This window comes from Chrysochloris asiatica, unplaced genomic scaffold (genome assembly GCF_000296735.1).
Source record: "Chrysochloris asiatica unplaced genomic scaffold, ChrAsi1.0 scaffold00120, whole genome shotgun sequence".
Lineage (NCBI taxonomy): Eukaryota > Metazoa > Chordata > Mammalia > Afrosoricida > Chrysochloridae > Chrysochloris > Chrysochloris asiatica.
The window spans coordinates 1,251,604-1,279,119 of NW_006408638.1; the positions used below are offsets into that span (position 1 = coordinate 1,251,604).

The window sequence follows — 27,516 nt, forward strand, 5'->3', positions numbered from 1 at the left end:
TGCCTCCTGTGCTGCATCACTTTCATGAAAGATTTCAAATTTTATTCCATCAGTTCCTGGTGTCTTGGGGGGTGTGTATGAGCTGAGTAACCCAGGGCATGTTTGCATGTTTTTATCTAATAAGCCTCAATTTCCTTATCTAGTAAAACGTGAGCTTTTACTGAGCTGATCCATGTGAATTTTTATAAGATGTTAAGCCCCACCCAGTTGGTTCTGAATCATAGCAACCCAGTATAGGGTTTACAAGGAGCAACTGGGGTGTTTGAACTGCCAATTTTGTGGTTAACAGTCCAGTGCTTATATTACAGCACCACACCTGGACTCCTTATACATGATAAACAATACTATAACATCTTAGAAATGACAAATATTTATTGTGCAACATCAACATTTAATAGGCTGAAGGTATATATAATTTTATTTTAAATAGACCAAGCCAAGAAGATTCCCAATTAGTCATACTAAAGATTTATGTTTATGTTTACATGTTTAATTTTTTTTAATGAAAACATTTAGTGGGCACAACTGAGCATTAAAATTCTTAAGATGAGCAGGATGCTGCAACCGCTACCCTTGTAGGTTTATGTGTTGTTTCGTCACAGAATCCTTGCCTGAAGTTGTAGTATGCAATTTGTAGGTATCTCATGCAGCTAGTACATATTGGTGGTCCTTTGTCTTACTGTTTTTGTGTGCTAGTTGCACTGTTCTTATGCTTGGCAGTGTAGCTACATTTACCACAGGTGGACTTCTAAAGGTACTGAGTCTTAGACAGCGACACAATGGGCGCATCTCATTGTGTTGCTTTTCAGCTTCATCTTGTTTCTTGGCAGAGGCCAAAGAGATCAAGTTTTATTTTAAATGAATTTTTGCCAGCACACTTTTGGTCATTTCTCTGAACCTCAGTGGTATTTGTGATATAGGAGGATGAGTCCAAAATTACCCACTCTCTTACTGTAGAATTTATTTTAGTCAACTTGTGTTTTTCAACATAATCCCCTCGCTTTTCAATACACTGTATCCATCTGTCAACAAGCTCTTGTAAGTCCCTTATTAACAGATGTTTTAGGTTGAGCTACAAGCCAAGAATGCACCAGTCTTCACTTCATCAGAGGTGAATCTTTATCCCCAGAGGCTGCTTTCAGGGGACCAAACAAGTGAAAGTCCAGTGGAGCAAGATCAGGACTATTTAACACATCAAAACGAAAGTTTTTGCAATGTCAACAGTGTGGGTAGAGGTGTGAGGCTGTACATTGTTAGGCAAAATGATAATGCCCTTGGATAGCAGTCCCTCTGCATTTAATCCAAAGTTTAGGCTTGGGCTCTTCAGTGAGCATCTCACTGTAATGAGCACTGTTGACTGTTGGACCTTTTTCCTGATAGTGTTTAGTACTGGCCCCTGAGAATCTAAGAAAACTGTAAGCATTAAGTTTCTAGCTGATGGTTGACTTTTGAACATTTTCTTGTTCGGAGATTGAGGATGTTTCTATCCCACACTTTGCCATTTACTCTCAGGCTCCTAGTGATGAATCCATGTCTCGTCACCAGTAATGATTTTTTTAAAGAAACTTTTGCCTTCCTTTGAGTACTTTACAGTCCAACTTATGCCCAAATGCGTCTGTTTATGCTTTACAGTGAGTGGTTTTGGTACCCATCTCACACAAACTTTGAAACCCAAGTCTGTCATGGATTATTCCACAGACAGAGCCATAGCTAATTGCAAATGATTTGCCACATAATTCACACTCCGGTAGCATAGTGGTTATGAATCGGGCTGTGAACCTTCAGGTCAGCAGTTCAAAACTACCAGCTGTTCCGTGGGAGAATGATGAGGCTTTCTGCCCCCATAAAGATTTACAGCCTCGGAAACCCTGTACAGGGTTGCTATGAGTCGGAAGCTACAACATGGCACATATTCACCACCACCCATCTATTCGATAGAATCATTTTATGTGCACACTCAATGTTTTTTTCCAGCTGTAGACCTGAACAGGTGTTTTAATATAACCAGAGTGCAGATAATTTTTGACTCAACCGTCTACATTATTAGTGTTGGTTTCCTTTAATTCAGTCCAGATGCATTCTTTTTTTTTTTTTTTTTCTTTTTTCTTTTTTAGTCTTGGCACTTTCAGCAAACGTGAAGGTGAAGTGATGTAACTGGGCTGAGCAGATATTACTGGTCTCAGTGACTAACTGCTAAATAATTTAAAATTAGAATTATATTTAGAGTTGAACCTGTTAATGTGATCCTGAGGTACTATCAACACCTTTTCCATATGAATGATGGTTTGAAATCCTTAGAACAATACAGTACCAAAGCATAAATTCGTTGGTTAAAATTAAAAAAAAACAAGTAAAACAAAGTAGTTAAATCTAAAATTTTTATTTACATTGATGCAGCAGCAATGGGCTTAAATGAAACATATTATAAATATGACATAGAACTGGGCAGTGTCTCGTTTTGTGCATACAGTGGCTATGAGTCAGAATTGACTGGGTGGCACCTAACAACAATAACACAGATGGTTGCGTCAATTCAGACTCATAGTAACCCTGTATAGAGTTTCTAAGGAGTGACGGATGGGTTTGAACCATTGACCTTGCAGTTAGCAGTCTAGTGCTTACCCTACATTGCCACAAATGTCCTAATAGTGTACTCAAAACAGAGTCTGAAACCTCAAATTCAAGTAGCAGACAAGTTTGTTAATCCATTGTGGTGGGTTAGAATAGGATTATGAATGTTGTCCAGCTGAATAAGGTGAAATAAAGTATTGGTAAAAATGATATTGCACCTGCAATCAGAAATGAAGAGTCTGTGTATAAAACCACTGGTTGCCAGATATTTAACAGTTCCCATGTTAGGGGTTAAGAACAACACTTTCTAGATTTCCAGTGCCTGGATTTTTCTTGCATTTACTGTAGATGATTTGTGCCTCAGTTCTTCATCTGTAAAGATGGCAAAATGTCAGGGAAACGTTGTAAGGATTAAACAAGTGAATACAGTTCCACAGTTCCTACTAATTTGACAGTGTTTTGGGATTTGGGATTTTTCAAATGTTAAGCAGTAGTATGGTTCAAAAAAGGTTGTGGAAGAAGGAATATAGTGCTGATGTCAGATGGAACTTGCCTAAAAGCAAAAAATACCAGAAAGATGTTTGCTTGTGTTTTATTGACTATGCAAAGACTTTTGACTATGTGGAGCATGACAAACTGTGGATAACATTGCAAGGAATGGTTATTCCAGAACACTTGATTGTGCTCATGAGGAACCTATACATAGACTGAGGCAGTTGTTAGGACAAGGGAATACTGAATGGTTTAAAACCAGGAAAGGTGTGCATCAGGGTTGTATCACTTCACCACATTTATTCAGTCTGTATGCTGAGCAAATGATCTGAGATGCTGGATTATATGAAGAAAAATGTGGCATCATGATTGAAGAGAAAACTCAAACAACCTGAGATCTGCAAATAATACAACCTTGCTTGTTGTGGGAGTGAAAAGAATTTAAAATACCGATGAAGATCAAAGACCACCGTCTTCAGTATGCATTTTTCCTCAATATAAAAAAGACAAAGATCCTCACAATTGGATCAACAAAATCATAATAAATGGAGAAAAGATTGAAGTCAAAAACTTCATTTTGCTTAGATCCACTATTAACACCCTTGGAAACAGCAGTCAAGAAATCAGATGACATGTTGTATTAGGCAATTCTGAAAAAGACCTCTCTGTTAAAGTGCTTAAGAACAAAGTTGTCAGTTTAAGGACTAAGGTATGCCTGATCTAAGCCATAGTATTTTTAATCACCTAATATGCATGTATAGAGTCCTGGTGTGGCGCTGTGGGTTAATGCGCCAGACTGTGCAAAGCCGTTTGAACTGCAAGGTCGACAGTTCACGTTCACCAGCTGCTCTTCAGAATCCCTATACAGGGATGCTGTGGGTCAGAACCGACTTGACGACACTTAACATCAACAATAATATGCATGTATACATTGGACATTGGATAAGGAAGACTGGAAGAATCGATGAACTATGTTCTGGAGGAGAACATAAAATTCCCACGAACTGCCAGAAGCACAAACAAGTCTGTGCTGGAAGAAGTACAACCAGAATGCTCTGTAGAAACCAGGATAAAAAGACTTTCGTCTCTCATGCTCTGAATATGTTATCAGAAGGAGATTTATCCCTGGAGAAGGATATTGTGTTTGGTAAAGTGGTGGGTTGGCAAAAAAAAAAAGAGAAAGCTCCCCCCAAAGAAATGGATTGACAACAGTGATCACCGTAGCAGCGGAATCTAATGTAAGGACAATTGTGACAGTGGTATAGGAAGGACTGAGCAGTGTTTCACTTAATTTTGCATAGGGTCGTTATGAGTCAGAACCAACTCGATGACACCTTACAACAAAAATAGGGTTCATAAAAAGGAGCTCTGGTAGCATAGTGGTTACGAATCGGGCTGCGAACCTCAAGGTCAGCAGTTCGAAACTACCAGCTGCTCCATGGGAGAATGATGAGGCTTTCTGCTCCCATAAAGATTTACAGCCTCGGAAACCCTGTTCAGGGTCGCTATGAGTCGAAACCGACTCGACAGCACTTAACAACAACAACAACATACTGTATAACCCCTCCCCTCCACACTCAGGGTTTTGGATAGGACTCTATAATTAGACATGTTTTTCTAGGGGAACCAATGCACAACCATACAAAGTTGGATAAATACAGTCAGTAGGCTTTCATTGATACAGATTTTGTTGCCAAATTTTTGAAGAAAAAGAAAAAAAAAAAAGATTGGTTTTCAGAGCTTTTTGGATTTCGGGACTGTGGGTAAAGGAATATGGAACAGCAGTACTTGAAATGTATAAAACAATGCCTGCCACTTAAGTGCTGTGTCTGTTGTTATTATTTAAATGATTATTCTAGTTGATGATATGAGAAGAGTAATGTAGTTTTTTTGGTGGGAGGAAATTCGTTCTAATTTAAAGTCTCATTTATACAGGTTGGGTATTCTTTTTCTTACTTAACTACATAGTGCTATTAGAAACTGTATCCTCTTTGCTTGGCTTGAATTTGACCTCATAGGAATGTCCTGTTGCTGCTAACACCTAAGAGCCTTTGGCCCCAAGTGGTTGTCTGACTTCTAAATTAATATGGATTGATGCCAGTACATCTGTAGAATGCAAATTGCAGTTAAATTCTGGTAGTGTCTATTGTCCTTGGAAAGTTCGGATTACTATGTCCTATTTGGATTTGAAGACTATTAATAATTTCTAGCTCTTTCTACTTTTATGTTTGGAAAATGTCAGAAAATAGGATTTTATAATTGTTTTCAGGACTCTTGATTTCTGAATGATTAGCTGTTACCACCCCTCCCCGATCCTGACCAGATGAACACAATGTTAATCTTCTGAATCTGCCTAACCTTTAAGAATATTTATATATCTTGTTGGTTTTCAAGTTAAATGTATTTTTAAGTTTAAAGTGTTTAAAATAAAACTGTTTAAAAACAGAAGTACCTCTAGAAGGATTTTTAAGCTTAGACACAATAGATGTACCAAAGGAAACATTTTTTAGGTTGAATTACTCACACAATATTCTTTTGTTGTTAGTGGAGGGATAGAATATTTTACATTTAGCTAATGCTATTGGTTCAAAATGCATGTTCATTGTTCCTAAGCATATTTTTCCTTTATATATAGCATTATGCTTCTAACTACATGTTTTAACATCTTTTTCCTCATTTAGTCATTTTATTTGTCTTAATCATGTTTATTTGATCACTCCAATGTTTTCACGGTCATTTACCAGTCCCTGTTGCTTTTTCCTCCACCATCATTTTAAGTCTAATTCCTGTTTTCTTTGACCCACAATATTCTATCAATATACTATTCCCTTTACTTCTATTTTTCATTCATTTTGTTGTCACATAAATTGAAGGCCATTCATTCTCACACACACAAATAAACACATGCATAATAATTACCTATTTCTATTTATAAATAATGTACTTCCATGCTTCAGTTATCAAAAAGTCCTTAAGAAAACTCCGTAAAGAATTTGCCCCCTCTCATGTGCCTATCTTCCTGACAGGTAACCATGGTTACTAGTTTATATCATTTCAGATTTTTTTAAATGAATAGACATGCATATGTATGCCTACATGAAATTCCTCTTCATTTCTACACAAATGGTAGCATAGGAAATAGACATTTTGCACTGTTCTTCACCTTGCATTTGGTACTAGTTTGTCATGAAGATTTTTTTATGAAGGTCCGTTCATGCTATTTTTATTTTTTTTAAAACAAGTGTTATCGGATTCCTCGGCCACAATGTACCATATCCCTCACCAGTCCCTTCATATGGGAAGGTGCTGTAGTGATACAGTGAGGGGCTAATGGAAAAGTTAGAGGGTCACCAGCTGCTCTGTGGGAGAAAGGTGTGGCAGTCTACTTCCGTAACAATGACAGCCTTGGAAAGCCGATGGCTAATTATGCTTTGTCCTGATGGGTGCTAATAGTGTAAGTTTGAATCAGCTTGGTGGCAGTGAGTTTGTGTTTTTGATTTTCATGATGGTCCTTAAAATCATTCCCCATCCTTCACTATTCCAAACACTGCTGCAGAGTATAACTCACTCATATAACTCATTCACAAAACATTTTTCCCCAATGCCACTATGTCTTGAAGGTCAGATAAGTTGTTTTTTTTGACTGTTTGTTTACTGTTTTTTTGATAATTCGCAATTCCTGCTGCTAATGTTCTGCATTAGTTATAGATGAACGCCGAGCCAAAGTCACTGCCATTGAGTCGATTCCCACTCATGGCAACCCTATATAGCGTTTCTAAGACTATAAATCTTTACAGGAGCAGACAGCCTCTTCTTTCTTCGGAGAAGTGGCTGGTAGGTTTGAACTGCTGACCCTGTGATTAGCAGTCCAGGACTTACCCTACAGTACCATCAGGACTCCTTAAAGATACGTAAGCCCTATTTCAATCCCCAGTTCAGAAACTTTCAGACACCCCACTGGTAATATTTGGTCTCTGCCCAGTCATTGAGGAGGGAAGCAGGCGAATCATTATACGTGAGCAGGGTGAGCATTTGATGGTGTTTGCTATTGGCCTGTAGATTCTAGCTAAATGAGTGTATTTGTCATTCCCCCAAGGTGATCCATGGATTTCTGTGTCCCTTCCTTTGCACAGGGGGCCTCCCTGTGTGCTTTTTTTTTCTTAAACTTTTTATGAATTGGACGAAGGTTTACAAAACAGATCAATTTTCCATCCAACAACTCATACACATTTGTTTCATCTCATTGATTTCAGTCCCCACAATATAACACTTAATCTCACTGCCTCCTTGTGTTTCTCATTTCCATTCCTTCTTTTTCTGAAGTTTATCCTTAGGTAAATACTTCCATTTTGATCTCAAATGATTGCTTATTCTAAGGTGTATATACCTCCATCGTGTTACTGTTTCCCTTGCTTTCCCTCTGTCAGATCTGTGCCAGTATAAATCCATGGCATCCTTTGAGACTGAGCTCACATGCTACTGTATCTGTGAAGCTCCCACAATTCCTGCTTCCCTCTGCTAAAAATATTCTAACCTTCCGCTGAGTACTCTCACAGTACGTATCTGTTTCCACCTTGAAGTATCTGCAGTTTTCCTAAATCAGATGCAGGCTGCTAACGTGCCATGCACATGGATAGTACCTTGTTTTCATTTCTCATCCTATGATGTCTTACTAATAAATGAAAAAAAACAACAACAAAAAAACCAAACTGAAAAACAAGCAATAGTGAGCCTATTGTTTGGCATGAGGAAGAGGGGAATCTTTACTCTGCATGCAGAAATCACTCATCTCACTGTGAATATTTTCGTTTGTTTGTTAAATTAGAAACACCTTTTTCTTCCACTGCAGAGCCTAGAGCCATCAAGGTTTGCATTCCCAGGAACAGAGGGTGCCATTCAGTTTTTGCTGCTAGCTCCAAGTGTGAGCAGCAGGATGAGTGTGTTTGAGTGTGTGGTCTGTCTCACAGCACAACCAACCTTGAATAGGAAGTTTAGGAATCGGGTGTCTTATGTGTCCATTTTTATTATGGGATTAAAATTGCTATCCTGATAACGTCAATTTTACTCTGCCAAAAAAAAATGAATAAAAGTTGAGTCTAATCTATAGTCTTCAGAAGGTTGATCAGTGAGAATACAGGCAGAGCCCTGCTATCTGACTAGGAATGTTACTGAGCTATGGCCACCCCATATGATAATGCTCTGTCTCTCTCTTGTTACTGTCTCAGGTATTTGAAGAACCTTCCATCAGTCTCTTTGCTCTGGAACATTGTGAGGGAAGAGAGTTACATCTAGAAGAGGCCGTGAACTCTGTTCTGAATAAAGAACTGCACTTCTACACCCAGTCCGTGTGGGTGAAAAGTGGGCTGTAAGTACGAGAGAAGGGTCTGGCCTAGGTCACCAGTTTAGGACAGAGCAGCACGGTGGTTTCTCATACCGCCCGCTGCAGTTGGGTTCCAGTCTACTGGTGGTCTGCTGGTGCTCGTAACTCATTTTTGCTAAGTGAATTAACAGTGGTTTGAATGATAGTTCAAATAAGAAAAGACTGTGGGCTAGTATGCAGCAGGTACAGGAGCTTCTAGAAGTTTGTGGAAAAGATTCCATTACCTTTAATTATGATTTTCCATGAACTCTTTGAAGCCCCAACTTATGTAATAGAAGAGCCCTTTTTAGGAAAAGTTGGCCATGTGGTCAGAGCACAGATCATAGAGTAGCTCAACCAGATAACCTTATAGTTGAATTGTGTGTGTTGATTAAACCCACTTTTCTCTCAGGAGAAACCTGATTAAATCAACAATTTTGAATGCTCAAGACATGTATAAGGCAAGTGGCTGGGAGACTAAGACTGTTCTGTAGTATTGGTTTGACTTGATTTTTCAAGAGCTGTTTGCTCCAGGGTACTCATTTTCATGCAGAGTACTGTGCTTCACCTAAACTGTTTAGCAAAATCGCTGTTTCCTTTAGGAAATCTTGTCAATCAGGGAGAGCTCTGATGCAGTGGCTAAGCATGCAGCTGCTAACCAAAAAGGTCTGCGATTCACAGCCACAGCTGCTCCATGGGAAAAAGATGAGCCAGTCTGTTTCTGTTACGATTTGTTGTTGTTAAGTGCTGTTGAGTCGGGTCCAACGTATGGTGACCCTGTGGAGAGTTTCCAAGGAGCAGCTGGTAGCTTTCAACTGCTGACTTTGTGTTTCTCATTCCTGTGCTTATCATACCGCACCACACTAGGAACCGTGGCAATCCTATGGTACAGATCTACTCTTGGCTGTGGGGTCTCTGGGAGTTGGAATTGAGTTGGCAGCAATGGGAGTCCATGGGGTGGGTCCAAGCTGTGTGGGGTCTTCACTTTTACAATTTGGTGAGAGAGCCCTCTTTTTTAAGAAAGCAAACAAAACAAAAACCTGTTGCCTTTGAGTGGATTCCAACTTGGTGACCCCACGTATTTCCGAGTAGATCTGCTCCATGGGATTTTCTTGACTAGGTGTGGCACCATAGGGTAAACACTTGACCTCAAGGTCGGTTTGAACCACAAGGTCAGTGGTTCAGACTAACCAGCTGCTCTTCACAAACCCTGTACAGGGTTGCTGTGAGTCTGAACCGACTCAATGGCACTTAACCACAACAAACAACCATCTTTACAGAGGTAGATCCAGATCTCTTTTCCATTGTGCCACTACTGGCAACCTTTAAGTGAGTTGTTGTTGGTAAGTGCTGTTGAGTCGGTTATGGTTCATAGCAAACCTGTATAGGATTTCCCTGAGCGGCTGGTGAGTTTGAACCACCCACCTTGCAGTTCAAACTGACCTTGAGGTCAAGTGCTTATCCTACAGTGCCATACCAGGACTGTCGTAGGTTAGTTGGTGGTTATGTGCTGTGGAGTTGGTTCCAATTCATAGCGACCCCATACAGGGATTACAAGGCTGAAATCTTTACGGGAGCAGAAAGCCTCATCTTTCTCCCGCGGAACAGCTGGTAGTTTCAAACTGCTGACCTTAAGGTTTGCAGTCTGATTCGTAACCACTATGCTACCAGAGCTCCTTTAGATTAGTTAGTGGAGCACAAACTGTTTCAGATACAAAAATTAGGCTTCAGCTTGCATATTTACTTAAAATAAGAATGGTAAGAAGCCTGCAAGTGAGAGGTCCTAAAGTTGAAGCTCTGGATGCTTTATGGAAAGTCTACCTCTTGAGTCACGTTCTGTAGAGGTTGGTGTGTAAGCCAAAATCAACTCAAAAAGAACACAACTGGCTCTCCATTTTTAACATAAATATGACTTCTTACAGCTTTTAACTTATGTGATAGTCAGCATTCTGCTCATTTAGATATCTAGGAATAACGAAAGAGAAAGTCAGTGATATTAATTGATGTGAAAATTAAGTCAACTATTTTAATACGTGGCTTTTGTATTATTCATATAGAGAGCAGTATAAATTTTCTTCTGCAAAGCATTTCAGAGTTTTGGTGTTTATTAAACAGTATATTGATTTGTTCTATTTAAGCATAAGATTCCAGTGTTTTACCTAAAGTCTGGGAGTCCTAGTATGGCGCTGTGGGTTAATGCGCTGGATTGCAAAGTCGACTTGAACCACAAGGTCAGCAGTTCAAGCTTTCCAGCCGCTCCTTGGAAACCCTATACAGGGTTGCCGTGGGTTGGAGCTGACTCGATGGTACTTAACAGTAACAGCAACATAGTCTGTGTGAACTGAATTCTATATTCCTGTGATACAGACTATCAAGACATTGTCTTTACATTTCTAAGTGAAATTGGTATTATTGACTCACCTCTGAGGCTTTGTCACCTACCTATGTCACTCTTTTCTGAAAAACTCGTGCCATTTTACAGTGGCATTCTTACTTCTTCTCTTTGACTTATTATTGACCTCCGGATATGACGCTGTGGATTAATTTGCTGAACTGCAAAATTGGTTTGAACTACAAGGTCGGCGGTTCAAGCTCACCAGCTGCTCCTCAGAAGCCTTACATTGGGTCGCTATGAGTCAGAACCAACTCAGCGGCACTTAACAAGTCTCACTAGTCTAGATTTTGTGTACGAGAATTGGCACACAGAGTGAGAAACAGTGAAGGCTGTCTGAAGATTCTCCTAGGCTGCAAATGGATGTAATACTTACTCCACAGCCAGCTACCCTCAGTGACAAGTTTTGTTTTGTTTTAATCCCCTTCTTATCCGATGTCTTTCATCTGTGGTGGAATGAGGGACATGCCTTAATGCATCATCCCACACAGCTTTTCCAACTGGAATTCAGTTAGATCAATATATAATTAGGTATGGTTCCCTCAAATCTTGCATAGATTTCATAACTAAAACATGCCCGCCTATTTAATGAAGCTGAAAGGTAGATAAGCCTCTCAGTAGTTGTGCAGACTGCCTCTGTGCAGGTGTGTTGCTTTAGATTTTTGTGGGTGAGGCGGAGGAAGGGAGGGAGGTTTCGTCTGTCTTGTTCATCTCTTCGTAATATGGCTAAGCCTGGTCTCTGTTATGGGTAGCAGGGTAGTGGACAGTTTAGACCAGTGATTTCTCCCCAAGCTTTTATAGTTATGTCTACTCATTAAAAGCTCGAACAGGAAGCCTTCCCTCGTTTCTCCCATTTCTCCACAATTTTTATTTACAAGTTGATGTCTTTTCCTGCATTAACAAAGGTAGAAGTCCCTAAGGGATATTGCCCTCTGTAACTTGTAGAAGTTTGCATCTGAAAAACGGAAGGACTAGAGTCACTATTGCCAATAGCAGCAAAACCCTTTGTAGTTTGTGTCATAAAGTTGGGATGAATCTGTGTATGAGAACCCTCCATGTGACCAGCTGCCAGTGCTCCGTGTCTCATCTTCAGAGTCACACATTTCTTGATTCAAGGCAAGGTTCCAGTTGCCACCAAGTCCACTCTGACTTCTGGCTGTCCCATGTGTATGTATCACCGTGGAAATAGGCACCATGGAGTTTTCAGAGGTAGATTGTCAGGCTTGTCTTCTGAGATGCCTTGAGTTAGACTCTAAACTTACACTTTTTAGTTAATAGATGAGTATGTTAACCATTTGTACCACTGAGGGACTCCTTGGTCCAAGGCAGGGCAACCCAATCTATCAACTCAGTGCTTTATCTGAACTGAAGGAGCCCTGGTTCTACAGCAGGCTAAGCGTTGGGCTGCTAAACGCAAAGTTGGCAGTTCAAGCCCAGCAGCCAGTCCTTTGGGGAAAGACGAGGCAATCTGCTTCTGTAAAGATTTGCAGCCTCATGAACCCTATAGAGAGTTCTACTGTCTCTTATTAGGTCACTTTGAGTTGGAATCATGGAGCAGATATCTGCTCCTCCACACATAACTTCTTAAGTACACTGCTTGGGCTAGCGGTGACCTTGAGTGTTGAGAATTTCAGGTCTTGGTGATCATCTTTTCTAAGGGGTTTAAGTTGCTAACCACCTAAAGCAGAGCTCTGCAAATGTTTTCTGTACAGGACCAGATAGTAAATATTTTCTGTTTGTGGACCTTACTGTCTCTTGTAACTTTCCACATTCTAGAGCGAAAGCAGACAAAAACAATCTGTAAAAGGAATGGACATGCTGTATTTAATAAAACTTTATTTACAAAACCAGGCTGCTGCTGGATACATCCACATTCTAATTTGCTTACACCTGACCTAAAGAAACAACTATGAGCGAACCCTTCCTGGAACAACTTCAAGCCTACAAGATGCTTTCTGTGAAGTTGTACTGCCTCTCTCAGCTGTTTAAAATTCCTTGCTGACTTCTGCTAGATAAAGCCCTCTTAACTCCTGCCAGATGTATGATTGGCTCTTATTTGAGATCAGAAAGATTAATGGAAACATTTAATGGCTACTTAGTATATCTATAGTAAAGGTCTTTCACAGGAACCCTGAAGGCTGGGATGCAGAAATCTCCGGAGAGCCTGACCTTCCTTTCAATTGATAGCATTTCTGACTAATGGCATACCATACCTTAGGTTTCTTTTCTAAGCTGCTTTCTCAAGATAAAAATACATTTTTCAAAATAAAAGAAAGCCAATGTGTGACATCCAGGTGTGATGCTGTAGGATAAGCACTGGACTGCTAATTACAAAATCAGTTCAAACCCACCAACTACTTTTTGGAAACTCTATACAGGTCACTGAGTTGGAACTAACCTAACAACAGTGTAGACTGGAATTTGTATTTGTAACTGTAAACTATTAAGTTTAAAAGGAGCCCTGGTGGTGTACTGGGTTAAGTGTCGGACTGCTGATAACTAGGTCGGCAGTTCAAACCCACCAAAAAAGACTGCTCCCCAGAAACAGGGTTTTTGTGTTAGGGGCACTGTGAGTTGGAATCCATTGGAAGGCAGTGGGTTTTGTTGGTTTGTTGGTTTGTTGGTTAGTTCATTGTAACTTTCTAAAGTCTGGCTTTTTAGTAACAATTTCTCATAGTAATGACTATGCAGAGATTTTACATATGATTATAGAGGACTGCATTATTCAGAAAGCATTTATTTTCAGGACTGTGCATTCCACAGTTTGAATAAGGGGCCATCCTACCATTCGGCCATGCCTCCAGTAGTTGTAATACAGTGTGCTAAGTGGCAAACTAGCTGTATAGACAAAGTTGCTGGAGAACAGTGTAGGTCTTGAGGCCCTGGACTCGTTCACACACTTAACTCTGCCTGGGTCGAAGACAAGATATTGGGAAAGGATTTGCAAAGGATTTACAGGCATTGACGTAGGAGTAAGACAGGGGACATGTGTGGATAATGATAAGTAGCCCTCTGTGGCAAATGTGGAGGAGTTGTAGAAGGAAGATGTGTCTGGAGAGAGCTGGCAGCCCTGAAGGACTGGACAATGAGCCTAAGTTTTACCTAGTAGCAGGAGGGACAAGGAATGATCTGTCTTCAGATGTTAAGTTGCTATGAAAAGGCTCAGCGTGATCAAAGAAACACAGAATGTTGTAGCTAGAAGGAACCTTGGCTGTACATTCATTTTGAAGACACCCAACTGGAATCTAGATCTTCTGACTCCCAGTCCAGTAGGCTATCTCCTAGTCCTCCTGCTTTTTCTATTAGAAGAAAATATGTAATTTTTCCCTCCAATAAATCTACCATCCTAGACATCTTTAAAGAATGAACTGTACATAATACAGTAGTTGCTATATTTTAAATAATTGATTGCGGTTTTTCTGTTTTTCATTTTTAACGTACCACACTGTTTTCTTTCCTGCATTAGGTGGATAGCTTATGAAGGATCCAATTTCTTAGGACGACAAATCCTACTGGAACCTAATGAGATTCCAAATTGGACAGCATTCAGTGGGTGGAAAACAATTGGTTCCCTCCGTCCTATGAAGCAGGTAAGTGGAAAAGAAACAAAATTTCCATCTTTCTGGTAGAAATATCATAAACAACACCTTCTGGAATGTTGGCCATTTAATCTCCCATGTGCAGAGGGAGTAGGAGGGGGAATCATGTAGCAAACACATACAAATGGATTTAAGGCCAACATTGGATTTTATCTTTGAGTCCAATGTCTTATGACTGTTCACTTCTCATGGAAAAATGTTACAAGCTTTATGGCAAGCAATGGAAACAAGAATGCACTCTGAGACATTACTAGTTTTACTTTCCAACTACTTGGGTTTTTGCCCCCACCACTTATATAATACTCAGGCTAGCTCCTGGCAGTTTAATTAAAATAGTATTTACTGCACACCTACTGCCTGTCACTCTTCTGTTTAAACGCTTCCCACTGCTCTTTGGATACAGTCTGAACTCCTCCACAGGCTCTGTGTGATCTGTTCCCCCTGCTCCTTCAGCCTCATCTCTCACAAGTCTCCTCTTCATATGGCTGAGTCACGTGCACTCTCTCACTCAGTTGGTGCTTGACACAGGCCAGGCCCTCTGCCTAGAATGCTCTCACCTCATTCTTTGCCTGCTTGTTCTTACTCATCCCTATGGATTCAACTTAGTTGGGTTCCCAAGGATGCCTACTGCAACCCTTTCTCCCAATCTAAATTAACCTAAAGAACGTGGTTCTGTTTATTCAAGAAGGAGCTCAACAGGTGGTCAGTGATTTGAACCCACCAGTCACTCTGTGGGAGCAAGGTGACAGAATCCCCTCAGTAGCACTGGGTTTTTTGTTATTTCCCCAAGACTGTTTTCAGTTTGTGACAATATAGTTAGGGCTGGGTTGGGCACTTTCCACTGTACTCCAAGCTTATCGCTCTACCTGTTGTTAAGTGCCGTTGCATCAGTTCTGACTCATAGCGACCCTGTATAGTTTCCTAGGAGTGGCTGGTGTGTTTGAACTACCAACCTTGTGGTTCAAACTGACCTTGTGGTCCAGTGTGTTATGTCACAGTGACTTCTGAGGACTGTGTATACATTTTGCTTAATCGCTATCTTTTTTTTTTTTTAAGTTTTTATTATGAATTATGTGGGTTTACATAGGAGAACATCAGCTTCACAATCATCGTATCGTATTTCATTTCATTGCAATGATTACAATCCCTTCCATGCATCATCACACAACCAAAGGATACACTCTATAGGCCAGTCTCCCTGGCAGTCAGCATACAGCCCCTCTCCCTCCCTGAGTCCCGTGTCCCCAGCCACTCCATCTGTCCAAGTCATCATGCCTGGCTCACTGCCACTTTGGGTAGAGTCACCCTCTCTGCTCTTCTCCTGGGCTGCAAAATCAGTCACTCCCCTCCTTTTGTCAGAAACATCTACCTCTATATTTCCGACCCTCACAGTCAGTTATTCACTATTGTACCACAAGAGTGCTATCTGCATTTCCTTTCACCAGCCAGGTCCCAACAGATTGGAAATCACTCAGTGGAGATTCCACCTGGAACTAGGCTCCCTCTTGAAACCTTGTAAGCCAGTCACTTCTTGCCTTTATAGGCCCCTACCCCCCCATTTTGGGTAACCAAGTCACTTTATTTATTTTTTTTTGCTTATTGCCTGTCAAAATGTGAGGTACCTTGTAGGAGCTAGGAGACTGTTTGTTTAATGAAGCAATGACTGTACAAGTGAAGGAGTGGCTGCTTAATATTATCTACAGTGTTATGGAAGAGCTAGGGATTCCTGCCGTACTGAAGCTTACATTTTTTAATTGGGAAAGCATGACCAACTATAACTAGTAACTAAAAATGAAAAACAGTACATAATCATTAAAAAAATCCCACAGGCATTACCTGATTCAGAGAAGGGAAGTATGTGTGGGAGCAAGGAGAACTAGCCTCTCAAGAGTGAGCTACAGTCAGTGGATATGCCATCTGTACTGCTCTCAAGTCCTTTAAAAACACATTCTCACTTGATTCCTTTGAGATAAGAATTAGCCCTATTAACACCTAGGATTATGCCCTAAAATACATGTATTGTAGAGGAGTCCTGGTGTGGCGCCCTCCATAGGATAAGCACTGGACCATGAGGTTGGTTTGAACCAAGTGGCTATGAGTTGGAACCGACTCATTGGCACTTAACAACATAGAGGATTAAGTGTTAAATTTCCAAAGTTCAGACTTAAATAGTAGCTTTAAAAAAAGAGGGGTAGTCTAATTGGTCTTCTTTTGCTGTCCTTTTCACACATATGTATCATGCTTAGTACTTTTGTTTGGTTCGGAGTCTGACTTTGCCATTTATAAGCAGTGTGAACTTGGGCAAGTCACTTAATTTTTTGGTACCTCAGGTTTCTCCCTGGCCAAATACTGATCACATTGTTTATATCACAGTAGTGGGGTGAGGATTAAATAGAATAATGTATGTGAAGTGTCTGGTGTAACATCAGGGTCATATTACTATGATGATCCATGACTTTTGAAAGTTTATCATTCACAACAGCCCTTGAGAGAACCAGGGATGTTCTACGGATAAAATGACATTAGTGGGCTTTACTGGCATAAAACATACGGTACTGGATCTCATGACTTTAGCATCTTGCTTATTCTTCATTCTTACATCATAAGATGATGGGTGATCTCATTGAGAAGCCATAGGAAAAATCAGAAGAGGAAACCTATCAGTTTTTACTTTTACCACAGTTACATAATGATGCTAATCCTCTATTGTTGGAAATTCAGAAGTAAAATTTAACACTGAGAATATTTTTTATTTTGGAATGGTGGTTCCTTGGTAGGGAAGCATGTCTCTTTTTGCCCATTTTTCAGGGCCTTAAGATACAATTATCTTTTCATGGAAGAACTTTTACATTGAGACATTTTCATAAATATTTCTATGTAAAACTAGAAGCTAGGACAGTAGCTTCTAGTTTTACATAGAAAGTATTTTTGAAATTTTTGTGTGAATTGAGTAAAGGTTTACAGAGCAGATCATTACATTGAATAGTTTCATAGACATTTTGTTTCATCTCATTGATTACAATCCCCTCAATGTAACATCATTGATCCCACCTCTTCCCTCATGTATTTCCTGTTTCGATTCCCCCTTCATTCCTAATCCTTCTAAACGTTGTCCTTGGATAAATGCTACCCTTATGATCTCACATGGTTTATTCTGAGATGTGTGGCCCTCCCTGTTGTTGTTTCCCTTATACACCTATTGTTTGGTTGAAAATTGAGCCCTGGGGGACGAGTCTCTTTCCACACCTGAAAAATGACTTAAGGGCCATATTTTCAGGGGTTCCACCGGTCTCTCTCTTGACCAGTAAGCCTGGTCTTTTTTTTACATCAAAATGTGATCATTTGTCACTCCTCTTACACTGTATTTTAGAAGTTAATAAGTTATTTTCCCTCTTAGTTACTGAGGCTACAATTTTGAATCTTGCAAACAAAAATCTTCAGTTTCTGAGACAGTATTCAGTATAATATTTAACTTTTGGGTAAGGCTATTTGTACCGCATTTATTAACATTCTTGTTCAGAAATACAAGAGTAATTGAAATGTCATCTTTCAGGTTGGGAATTAGGAAGTCACTAGGGTACTTAAAATGTGTATCAGTGTTTTTTAAGTATAATTACAAAGGAGTTAGACTACAAATATGTTAAAAGGGTAATTAGTTACCTTGCTTGAGTTAATTTATTAAAACTGTGATGTTTGGTCCTAAAGTAATTGGAGTTCTCACATCTGTGAAGGTCATGTCTGTTTTCTGTTATGTACCAGGTAAGTTAACCATAATTAAGATACACTGAAGCCTCAAGAAATTATAATGTCAGTGGGAAACCAAGCTGAGTTATAGAAATTTAAGTATCTTGCTACTGCATTATGAATATACAAGTAAGTGGTTTATGATATTTAGCCAAGTAGAAGTCTTACTCTAATTGAGATAACAACATTTGACCCAAGGCAGGTGGATGTCCTGTACTTTACATGAAGACTCAAAGCGTAAGTCATGGGGCTTTGAGCTTTGATCAGGGGTCTTTTCCTTTTCACCATTTTTCTGAGTCCACACTGCCATCTTTGGAAGTCTTTCTGTCATTCCCTGTGTCTCAAGAGTGCATTTCAGTACAGGTCGTAAAACATCCTGGTTAAGGAGGAAAGCTTTGGTTAAACAGATCCGGCTTCTTCACCTCTTGTGTTTAATAATAAACCTTACTAAATTTAGGGTCATAATTGGGTGATGCAAAGTCGATTTGAACTGCATGGTCAATGGTTCACACTCACCAGCCGCTCCTTGGAAACCCTGTACAAGGTTGCTGAGTGGGATCCGAGTTGACAGCATATTAACAAGGTTTGTGACGATGATCTGTGACATGGTATAATGACACCGAATGCAACTGAGCACATTGGCATATACTAAGCACTCAGTAAATATTAGCTGTCTTCCTCATAGCAAGTCCTAGACTTATTTTGAAATACTAAATTTTAAAGGATGGTCTCTTGTTACCAATTTAAAAACACTCAAGTAGTAATTAAACTTTTTGGTCTTTGGTTTGTTCTTTTACTAACTAGAATCTTGCAAACCAAATGGACTGATAAAATAATGCCAGTTCTTAGTGATTAAACAACATGGTCTCTTCCGACGAAAGGAGTTATAAAGGTCTTATGTGAACAGAGATGTCCTCAGTTTACATGTATTTTTCAAGACCTCCCATTGCAGCCATTTGGCACTTAATCATAGCATATCTGTCTTGATGGGACTTACATGATTATTGGACTTACCTTTCCTGAGTTCTTGCAAGGTCGTTATATGTCGTACCAGTCTCTTACCTCCTTTAGCACAATTGTGACACATTAGTTAACTGGATGAACCCTGAGTCCTGATTCTTCTAGTCCTGGTCACTTGGAGTTCTGGTCAATGAAATGATTCTTTTCACCATTTCAAAATGTTCCTACTTTCCAGTAAAAGCATGTAGGGACTATACAACTTAAACTTCGGGCTCGATAGTTTAAAGATTTTGTCAATAGAATAAAGTAACGTGTACATAATTGTTTCTATAGGTTTACTAAAGGGAGTAAGAGTGAAGCTGAAATAAACTTGGTCACTTCTTGACTTCCACTCTGCATACTCTTTGAAATACTTACTTCCACATTTGAAAGGTTATTGTTTTTTTATGGCCGTTTTCCCCCTTATCGTAGCCTGCCGTGTACATCAGAATAAAGAATCGAGCCCAGGATGAGTATCTGACAGTTACTGGGAATCTAGCTGACATGAGGACAACATCTGTGTGCATTTCTCCCTACAGTGGAAAAAATACGCAGATCTGGCACTACTGTCGAGGACTCTTTAAATCCAAGGTAACCTAGGAAACCCATCGTCACCGAGTCCATCATGACTCATGCGGATGCCGTGTGTATCAGAGTACAACTGTGCTCCATAGAGGTCCTCGGGGTGGGCTCTAACCACTGAATTTGTGGTCAGCAGACAAATGCATTAACCAGATGAAACAGAAGAGCCCTGTGTTTTGGTCACTGGAAATTAGAATATTGGAAACCAAATGGACTGATAATGCCAATTCTTAAAGGACAGTTTCATTATCATATTGTTAAAGTGCCCTCAAGTCAGTGCCAACTCACAGCGACCCTGTATAGGGTTTCTGAGAAGCAGCTGGTGAGCTTGAACCGTTGACCTTGCAGTCCAGCGCAGTAAACCAGAGTGCCACACCAGGACTGGTCATATATACATTAGAGTGAAATGGCTTAAGATAATTTTTTGACCTAAATTTTAAAAAAATATCTCTGATGTGCATCACTAGATCTGAATTGGACAGTGTGCTTTTGTGAGATACTCTTTGCTAAGTGGCATAGATGAAATCAGTCATCTTTGAGATTTTTAAACATGTTTTGTTGTTGTTAAGTGCCATCGAGTCGGTTCCGACCCATAGCGACCCTGTACAGGGTTTCCGAGGGTGTAAATCTTTACGGGAGTAGAAAGCCTCATCTTTCTCCCGCGGAGCGGCTGGTAGTTTCGAACTGCTGACCTTAAGGTTCGCAGCCGAATTCGTAACCACTATGCTACCAGAGCTCCTTTACCCTTTCATTTTCAAAATATACAATGAGCTGTAGTAGAAGAAAGAAGCTGCTAATGGAGAAAGCTTAGAAAATAAATTTGTTCCATATAACATCATATAAATAGAAACTTAAATTTTAAGCACTTCATCCAGTATTTATAGGAAAATCAAGTGCTACATAGTGTTAAGCAAGCAGAGACTTTATATTCCATTTTAATTCATCAATTGAATTTAATTCAGTTGAATATCTGTAACAATGTGCAGTCATCCTTTCAAAAACAAGTACATCAATTCTAGGTGGCTTATTTCTTTACCATCTCCTCCCCCAGTTGTAAATGTTGTTGTTGTTAGGTGCCTTCGAGTCGGTTCCGACTCATAGCGACCATGTACAGGGTTTCCGAGGGTGTAAATCTTTGCGGGAGTAGAAAGCCTCATCTTTCTCCCGCGGAGCAGCTGGTAGTTTCAAACCGCTGACCTTAAGGTTCGCAGCCCGATTCGTAACCACTACGCTACCAGAGCTCCTTGTAAATAAGCCTGGAAAAAAAAACCATACTGAGCTTACTATTATGGTATAGAATATTCTTTATATATATATATATCGATATATATTTATATATATATCACTTAATGCCTATGATTTATTCACCTGAAAGAAAAGAAACTCAGTTAAATTTATTTTAGTCAAAACAGTACTGGTGATTTGTTTCTTACCTCTTAGGCCAGCGATACGTGTCTTGATGTGATTGGCGGCCGAGACACCCCTGGAGCTAAAGTAGCCCTCTGGACTGAGCATGGGCAGTTCAGGCAGAAGTGGAGACTGAACAAAAATGGAACCATCAGCTCTTATCTCAGTGATCACCTTGTCCTTGATGTTAAAGGTAGGCCTTTGATGACACCTAATGTTTTGTGGGTTTTGGTTATCATTAAGAAATAAATATCTATGAGAATCAAGCAGACAAGATCTAAGATCAAAGTCTTCAAAGTTTTCATTCATTAGTACAGTAAGCTCATTTGCTTTATGAACTTGGAAAAGGATTTTAAAGTAGAAGCCACATAAACCACAAAATGAATGTCATGTGTTTTTAGAAAGAAACATCTTTTCTTGCTGTGAATTGCCATGGTCCTTAAAAGTCCTCAGTTAAAATTTATGGAAGATGTATCACTTAACTTTGTTTTTGAATTCAACAAAGCAAGAGCCAGCATCACTCATGGCTATTGCTGTAATTGGGTTAGTCATGGCCTCTGTTGGTGAAGAAACAAAAACACAGTCCCCGACATTGAGCAGAGCGTTCTCAGAGCACTTTGTTCATCAGAATCGCATTGTTGGGGCACACTGCTTATGCAATTATGTATTGCACCTTTTAGCTTTTCATTCGGAGTCATAGTAAGATCCAATTTGAGGTTAATAAATAGTTTAGCCTGATTAAACTCAGTTTCTTGTTTCAGGCCACTTAGTAAATGACTTTAATCTACCCAAACAGCAGGCAGAACAATAGGTACTTGTGAAAGTGCTAAACACCTGCATGAACAAGTAATCTTTTCTTTTGGAAATTTCTGCTTTAGGAGGAAACTATTGTGACAAGACTCATGTGATTATAAATCAGCCCCTAGAGGGAGAAGAAACACAGAAATGGGACATAGAAATATTGTGAGAGAATCTATAACATCCCTTGAAAGAGCAAAGGAAAAAGGAACCACACGGCCCTCCTTGCCTTGCACTTGAGAAAAGGAAGTTGACTGGATCACTGAGCAGAATAATGAACTTTTTTCCCTTAAGTTTCAAGACTATATTTCTCTTGACCTTGGACAAACCCAAAACATTCTGGCCATTTTCTCAGTGTTCTTTTGAAGAATACCATATATAAAGACACACTTTGATTGGATTTTCCGTGAAGGTTCTATACCTGATTGATGTCCAGTTTTGGTAAGGATTTCTCAAGCTTGTATTTTCTCTGTTCACCAGATGTGGCTCCTATTCCTTTTAGCCATTATAGGGCACTGGTGACTGTTACCTTTTATTATTCATATTCTAGTCGATGACATGCATGGGCATAAGGCACAATGGGAGCACATCCCTATAGGTCAACACTTTCAGCAGCACTTGAAAACACATTTAAGAAAAAAAAAAAAAAAAGCCTTCCTGTTAAGCTGCTATAGGAGATAAACTATTAAAAGTTCTACATTGGAACCTTTCATGAAGCACCATAAGTGTTGTTATACTTGTTCCTTACTCCAGTAAGGAAGCTCAGTTTTGTGAGGAAAAAGGGCCAACTTGGAGTATATCCTGTGGTCATTTCTTTCCTCAATTTTTCTAAAAAACCAGTAACGCAACCTGTAGTTAGCTTTGTACTCCAAGTATTAATATTAAACATGTCCCTCTGGGCAACAAGACTAACCAATGATTTCCCATTTTGGTGCTGAGACCCACCCTAGTTATGTGCCCTCAAGGCGAAGTGTTTATAAAGGTGTGTCACTTAAGCATATTATTATTAGTCAAATTTTTCTTTGCTGGAACTAAAGGGAAATTTCAAATGTTCAAATTAAAGTAGTATTTTGAGCCTTGACCTTAACCATTTTCTTTTCAAGTAAAGGTGAAATTTTAAGTTTATAATAAGTAACAGAAATTTCAGTTTTCCACTCCTTTTTACTTTAACCAAAATCAGGTAGGAAATCATCTTTGACTAATCAGTACCATCTAACTGCACAATTCACAAGCATTTTTCCCTCCTGCATTGAGATATCTGTTCCTTTCATCCCCAACTTTTGCCAAAAAGCAGAAAAATGCTGTTTTTTTTATACAGAAAGATTAAATTCTCTAAACCCTCAACCTATATGCACTTTAGAATGTAAAATAGCAGTAAATAGTTTAAACAAAAATACAGACCCATTATTTTGAGTATTTTTTATGGAAGCTTGTTTTTTCTGTTCAATCTCAGGCCTTTTCATCTTTCTAAGCAGTAGCTCTAAGATTCTCTAGTGCACACAGACGTGAGTGCCTCTCAGTGGTGTGGCAATATTATTTAACACAACTTACGTTACGCTACAGGAATAATTCTATTTTAATGGGGTGGGGGTACTTGTGTATACACAAAGCCATGTATATTTTCATTGTAAAAACCAAGTTAAAAATTTTTTTTTTCTTTGTGTCAAATGTTTAAAAAGAGTCATTTGGGCTCTTTAAAGAAGTTGTTTCTTCCAAAGAACCAAGACAAAGTCAGGTAACAAAAGTTTAAATGTTACGTTTATTGGAGTTGTGCCTTTTTTTACCACACTGGATTAAAAAAAATACTGTTTTGTCACTCTGTGGGACTTTTCTTCTGGCTAGTACATATAGAGACGCAGGCACAGAAAGCTCCCTTCATCTTCTCTCCTAGGCTCATATATCAAGTTTCCCTAGCACACACCTTCCTTTTAGTGTACTAGAGTACTTGGATTAAACATTCTGTCCAAAGGGATAATACCAGGCTTTGCTTTTCTTCATCTGTAGGAAGTTTCAGGTCCTTGACAGAAATAGCTGAACTGTTCCAAATTTGCTTCAGTGCATCCATATGTGATAAAGGAAAGCGAAGTCCGTGAGACTGAAAAAGGATAGAGATCAGTCACAACACTGTCCTTACTTGCTCCTTTCAAACAAACTTCCACACGTTTGCTTAGATTTCCTACAATACTATAGATCCTAGGTAGTATTCTATCTTGTAAAACGTGTGTCTATCACAGAATTGTCTGACTTAATCAGCCCTCCCAGCCACCACCCAAATCATGAAAGTCATTTGTTTTAGGTTGGAACAAACCTCTGTTTCCTCGTTTCCCATCATGTGTATCTCTCTCCTATTCCTTAAGGAATGATAGATGTAAACCATCTTTTCTTGAATTTCATCCTTTAACAAAAAAGTGATTCATCAATAACAAAACAGGGAGGGCTTCGCTTCAATACTAGCAGAGATTTTCAGTAGATCACTACCAAATGTACAGACTAAAAGAGTCCTCTTGGCAGAGTTACGCTATGCGTACATGCACACACTCCATTTTTTTTAAAGGAGAAAAATGGACCTGGTTGAAAAAAAAAGTTTTTGACATTCTTATTCATGGAAGAAACACCTGTCAATCTGCTTCCATAAAGATAACATTCTACACTAAACTATATGGGGCAGTTGTACTCTGTCACATGGAGTCACTGTGAGCCAAAAATAGTTAATGGCACCTTTGCTGTTAAGTGTAGTTGAGTCGGTTCCAACTTAGAGTGACCCTGTAAACCACAGAGAACATAATCTACATTCCGTAACCTTGCTACTCAACCTAGTGGGTTCACAAAGCCAGCTAACAAGAATTTTATGAAAAAATGGATTTAAAACATAATGGGTTTTTTCCCAAAATTTTTTGACGCTCAATCATATATATATGTTAAGTGCCATTCAGTCGGTTCTGACCCACAGCGACCCTGTATAGGGGTTTCCAAGGAGCAGCTGATGAGCTTTTTAACTGCCAACCTTTTGGCTCAGACCAGCCATGCAGTCCAGTGCATTAACCTGAAGCACCACCTAACAACATGTATGTGTGTGTGTATATATATATATGTAAGTAAACAATTTATGAACACACCAAGAAGTGAATATTAACTCTTTAAGCACTGTGTAACCTACAAAATTTCCATGACAATTACAGCTTCACAAATCGTCTTCACTTTCTCTTACATAATACATACAAAGTTGGTTTGAACCACAAGTTGGCAGTTCAACCTCACTAGTTGCTCCTTGGAAATCCTATACAGGGGTCGACTCGGTGGCACTTGAACTTCTTGTTAGCTGGGTTTGAGAACCACTAGGTTGAATAGCAAGGATATGGAATGTAGATGACGCTCTCTGTGGTTTACAGGATAGTTCTTCTTTAAATATCTCTATCAACAAAAGCATGACAAATTTGCAGCAAGGTTGGAAAGCGCTGATGTGGGAAGGCTTATAAACAGAGTGTAGCTGTGAAGCAAGAAGCAACAGAGCTGAATTTGGATGGGAAGCAAAGACCAGGCATTAATCATGACATAGGAGGATGAAAGAGAGTGTTGTGGTAAAGTCCTCAAATACTTAGCAGGGAGGAAAATTTAGACCTGGAACAGTGAACAACCCACTGTTGTTGAGGCAATCCCAATTCTGGGGGGTTTCATAGGCTATAAATCTTTATGGGAGCAGAGAACTTCATCGTTCTCCCTCAGAGTGGTGGTGATTTGAACCGTGGATTTTGCAACTCAATGCTTAATTCACTGTGCCACCAGGACTCCCTGAGGCAGAGCATAAAAACTATTAGTCTTATACGCCAAAGGCTTGATAGAGGAGAAAGCCTCTTCCCTTTTGGATACTTACAGATGGATCCTGATCTGGCCCTACTGTGAAGACAATGTGCTCTTTAAACTGAAATCTCACTATGCTGTCCAGCCTTGGTAATGTTCCACCTAGACACAATCCAAAGAAAAAGAGCCATCCTTTAGAAAAGAAGATTCAAATTTATTTCCAGGTGTAATTATTTATAGTAAACTCACAAAACATGAGTTGGCATCTCCAACTCAAGTATTTATGTACCTCTGGCATTTATAGTGACGTTAAAAGTATACATTATATCTTCATGGAGTTTATATAGCCTTAGATCATCTTCATTCTTACAGTGAAGACACACAATTAAGATATGTAAAAATGGAACTAAAAGACAAGGGAATTTTTCCACAAACTTTCTGAAGCCCCCTCATGTAAGTTGATAAGTGTAATAAATAAGTAATACCATGGAAGCACGAAAACAAAGCCATAGAGCCTTCTGCAGAGAACACTCTCACTTCTCCAATTTCTATTCTCTACCCATGGACACGGGAGAACTATCTGTGATCAGTTCCATGATCCTGGTAAATTATTCAGGTGATGCGCTACTACTAGGTGCCATCGAGCCGATTCTGCCTCATAGTAACCCTCTGCACAACAATGAAACCCTACCACTCCTCACACACCGTTGCCACCAGGGTGTCCATCCATCTCATTAAAGGTCTTCATCTACCTAGCCAGAGCATTAAGACAAGGAAGTAAAAGGTATCCAGATTGGAAGATGAACTAAAATTAACTCTTTTTGTAGATGACATAATCTAAGAAAACTTCTAAAGAACTAACAGAGGAATTTTGCTGAATTACAAGGAAAAAGGCAACAAAAAAAAAAAATCAGATGGGTTTCTATACACCAGAATGAGAAATCAGAAAGAGAAATTAAGGAAACAATGCCATTTACAATAGCATCCAAGAGACTAAAATACCAAAGAAACAGCGAAGACTAAATCTAACAAGGAACATGAACTTAAATACAACAAAAACTATAAAACTGCTGAAAGAGATTATTACAACTACTATGTTTCTGCCTGTCTGGACCATGATTCACAGTGGTTTGGCAATTATATTAGAAAACATTGTGATGTGATCTGATGCCATAAACCAATAAGTGGATTAAGGGTGGGCTGCAATACCCTTAAATTCTTGACTCTGACCTAGTATCATCAGAAGTTTCCCAGGGTATGATCTGTAGCACCTTTTATCTTAATGAGAGATAAGAGCCAAGTGAGCAAAGGAGGAGGGTTCTCCTGCCAACAAACAGAGCCTGGAGGCACAGTGCACCCTTCTGACCTGGGTCCCTTCACTGTGAAGCTCCCAGATCCAGGGAAAGATTAATGCAATACCCATGGAGTCTCCAAGGAGTGCTGGGAGTACAGATGCTGCAATGAAAGGAGAGAAGAATCTTTCTCCACAGCTAATGCTCTGAATGTGAACTTCTAGTCTCATAACCTGAGAGAATACACTTCTGTTTGTGACAGCCATCCACTTGTGGTATTTGTTAAAGCATTTCAACTTCTGTTCAATCAAAAGACTCAACTGGAAATTTATGACTGGGAAAATACCTTCAGAATCATATATCCAACAAGAATCTAATACCCAATAATTTATATAAAACTTCAGCAACTTAAAAAGACCAATAACCCAATCATAAAACGGGCCAAGGACTTCAAAGAGAACATTCAAATGACCGCCATTCACA

At 39.4% G+C, this 27,516-nt stretch overlaps 2 protein-coding genes across 3 annotated transcripts in view; one reads left to right on the top strand and one right to left on the bottom strand.

Moving 5' to 3' along the window:
* Window positions 1-22,112, top strand: part of LOC102821967 — a 178,795-nt gene extending 156,683 nt beyond the window's left edge. The window contains exons 20-24 of the mRNA XM_006868594.1: window positions 8,289-8,428; window positions 14,281-14,404; window positions 19,589-19,747; window positions 21,179-21,338; window positions 22,024-22,112. Coding sequence (XP_006868656.1) covers window positions 8,289-8,428; window positions 14,281-14,404; window positions 19,589-19,747; window positions 21,179-21,338; window positions 22,024-22,112 — 672 coding nt within the window. The remainder of the gene's footprint in view (window positions 1-8,288; window positions 8,429-14,280; window positions 14,405-19,588; window positions 19,748-21,178; window positions 21,339-22,023) is intronic.
* A 1,764-nt stretch (window positions 22,113-23,876) lies between these two features.
* The window catches only part of MINA (MYC induced nuclear antigen), a 35,354-nt gene continuing 31,714 nt past the window's right edge, over window positions 23,877-27,516 (bottom strand). For both annotated transcript variants that reach the window (XM_006868596.1, XM_006868595.1), the window contains exons 8-10: window positions 25,815-25,903; window positions 24,252-24,338; window positions 23,877-24,038 (exon numbers count right to left, since the gene is read on the bottom strand). In XM_006868596.1, the coding sequence (XP_006868658.1) occupies window positions 23,880-24,038; window positions 24,252-24,338; window positions 25,815-25,903 (335 nt within the window). In that variant the 3' untranslated portion in view covers window positions 23,877-23,879. The remainder of the gene's footprint in view (window positions 24,039-24,251; window positions 24,339-25,814; window positions 25,904-27,516) is intronic.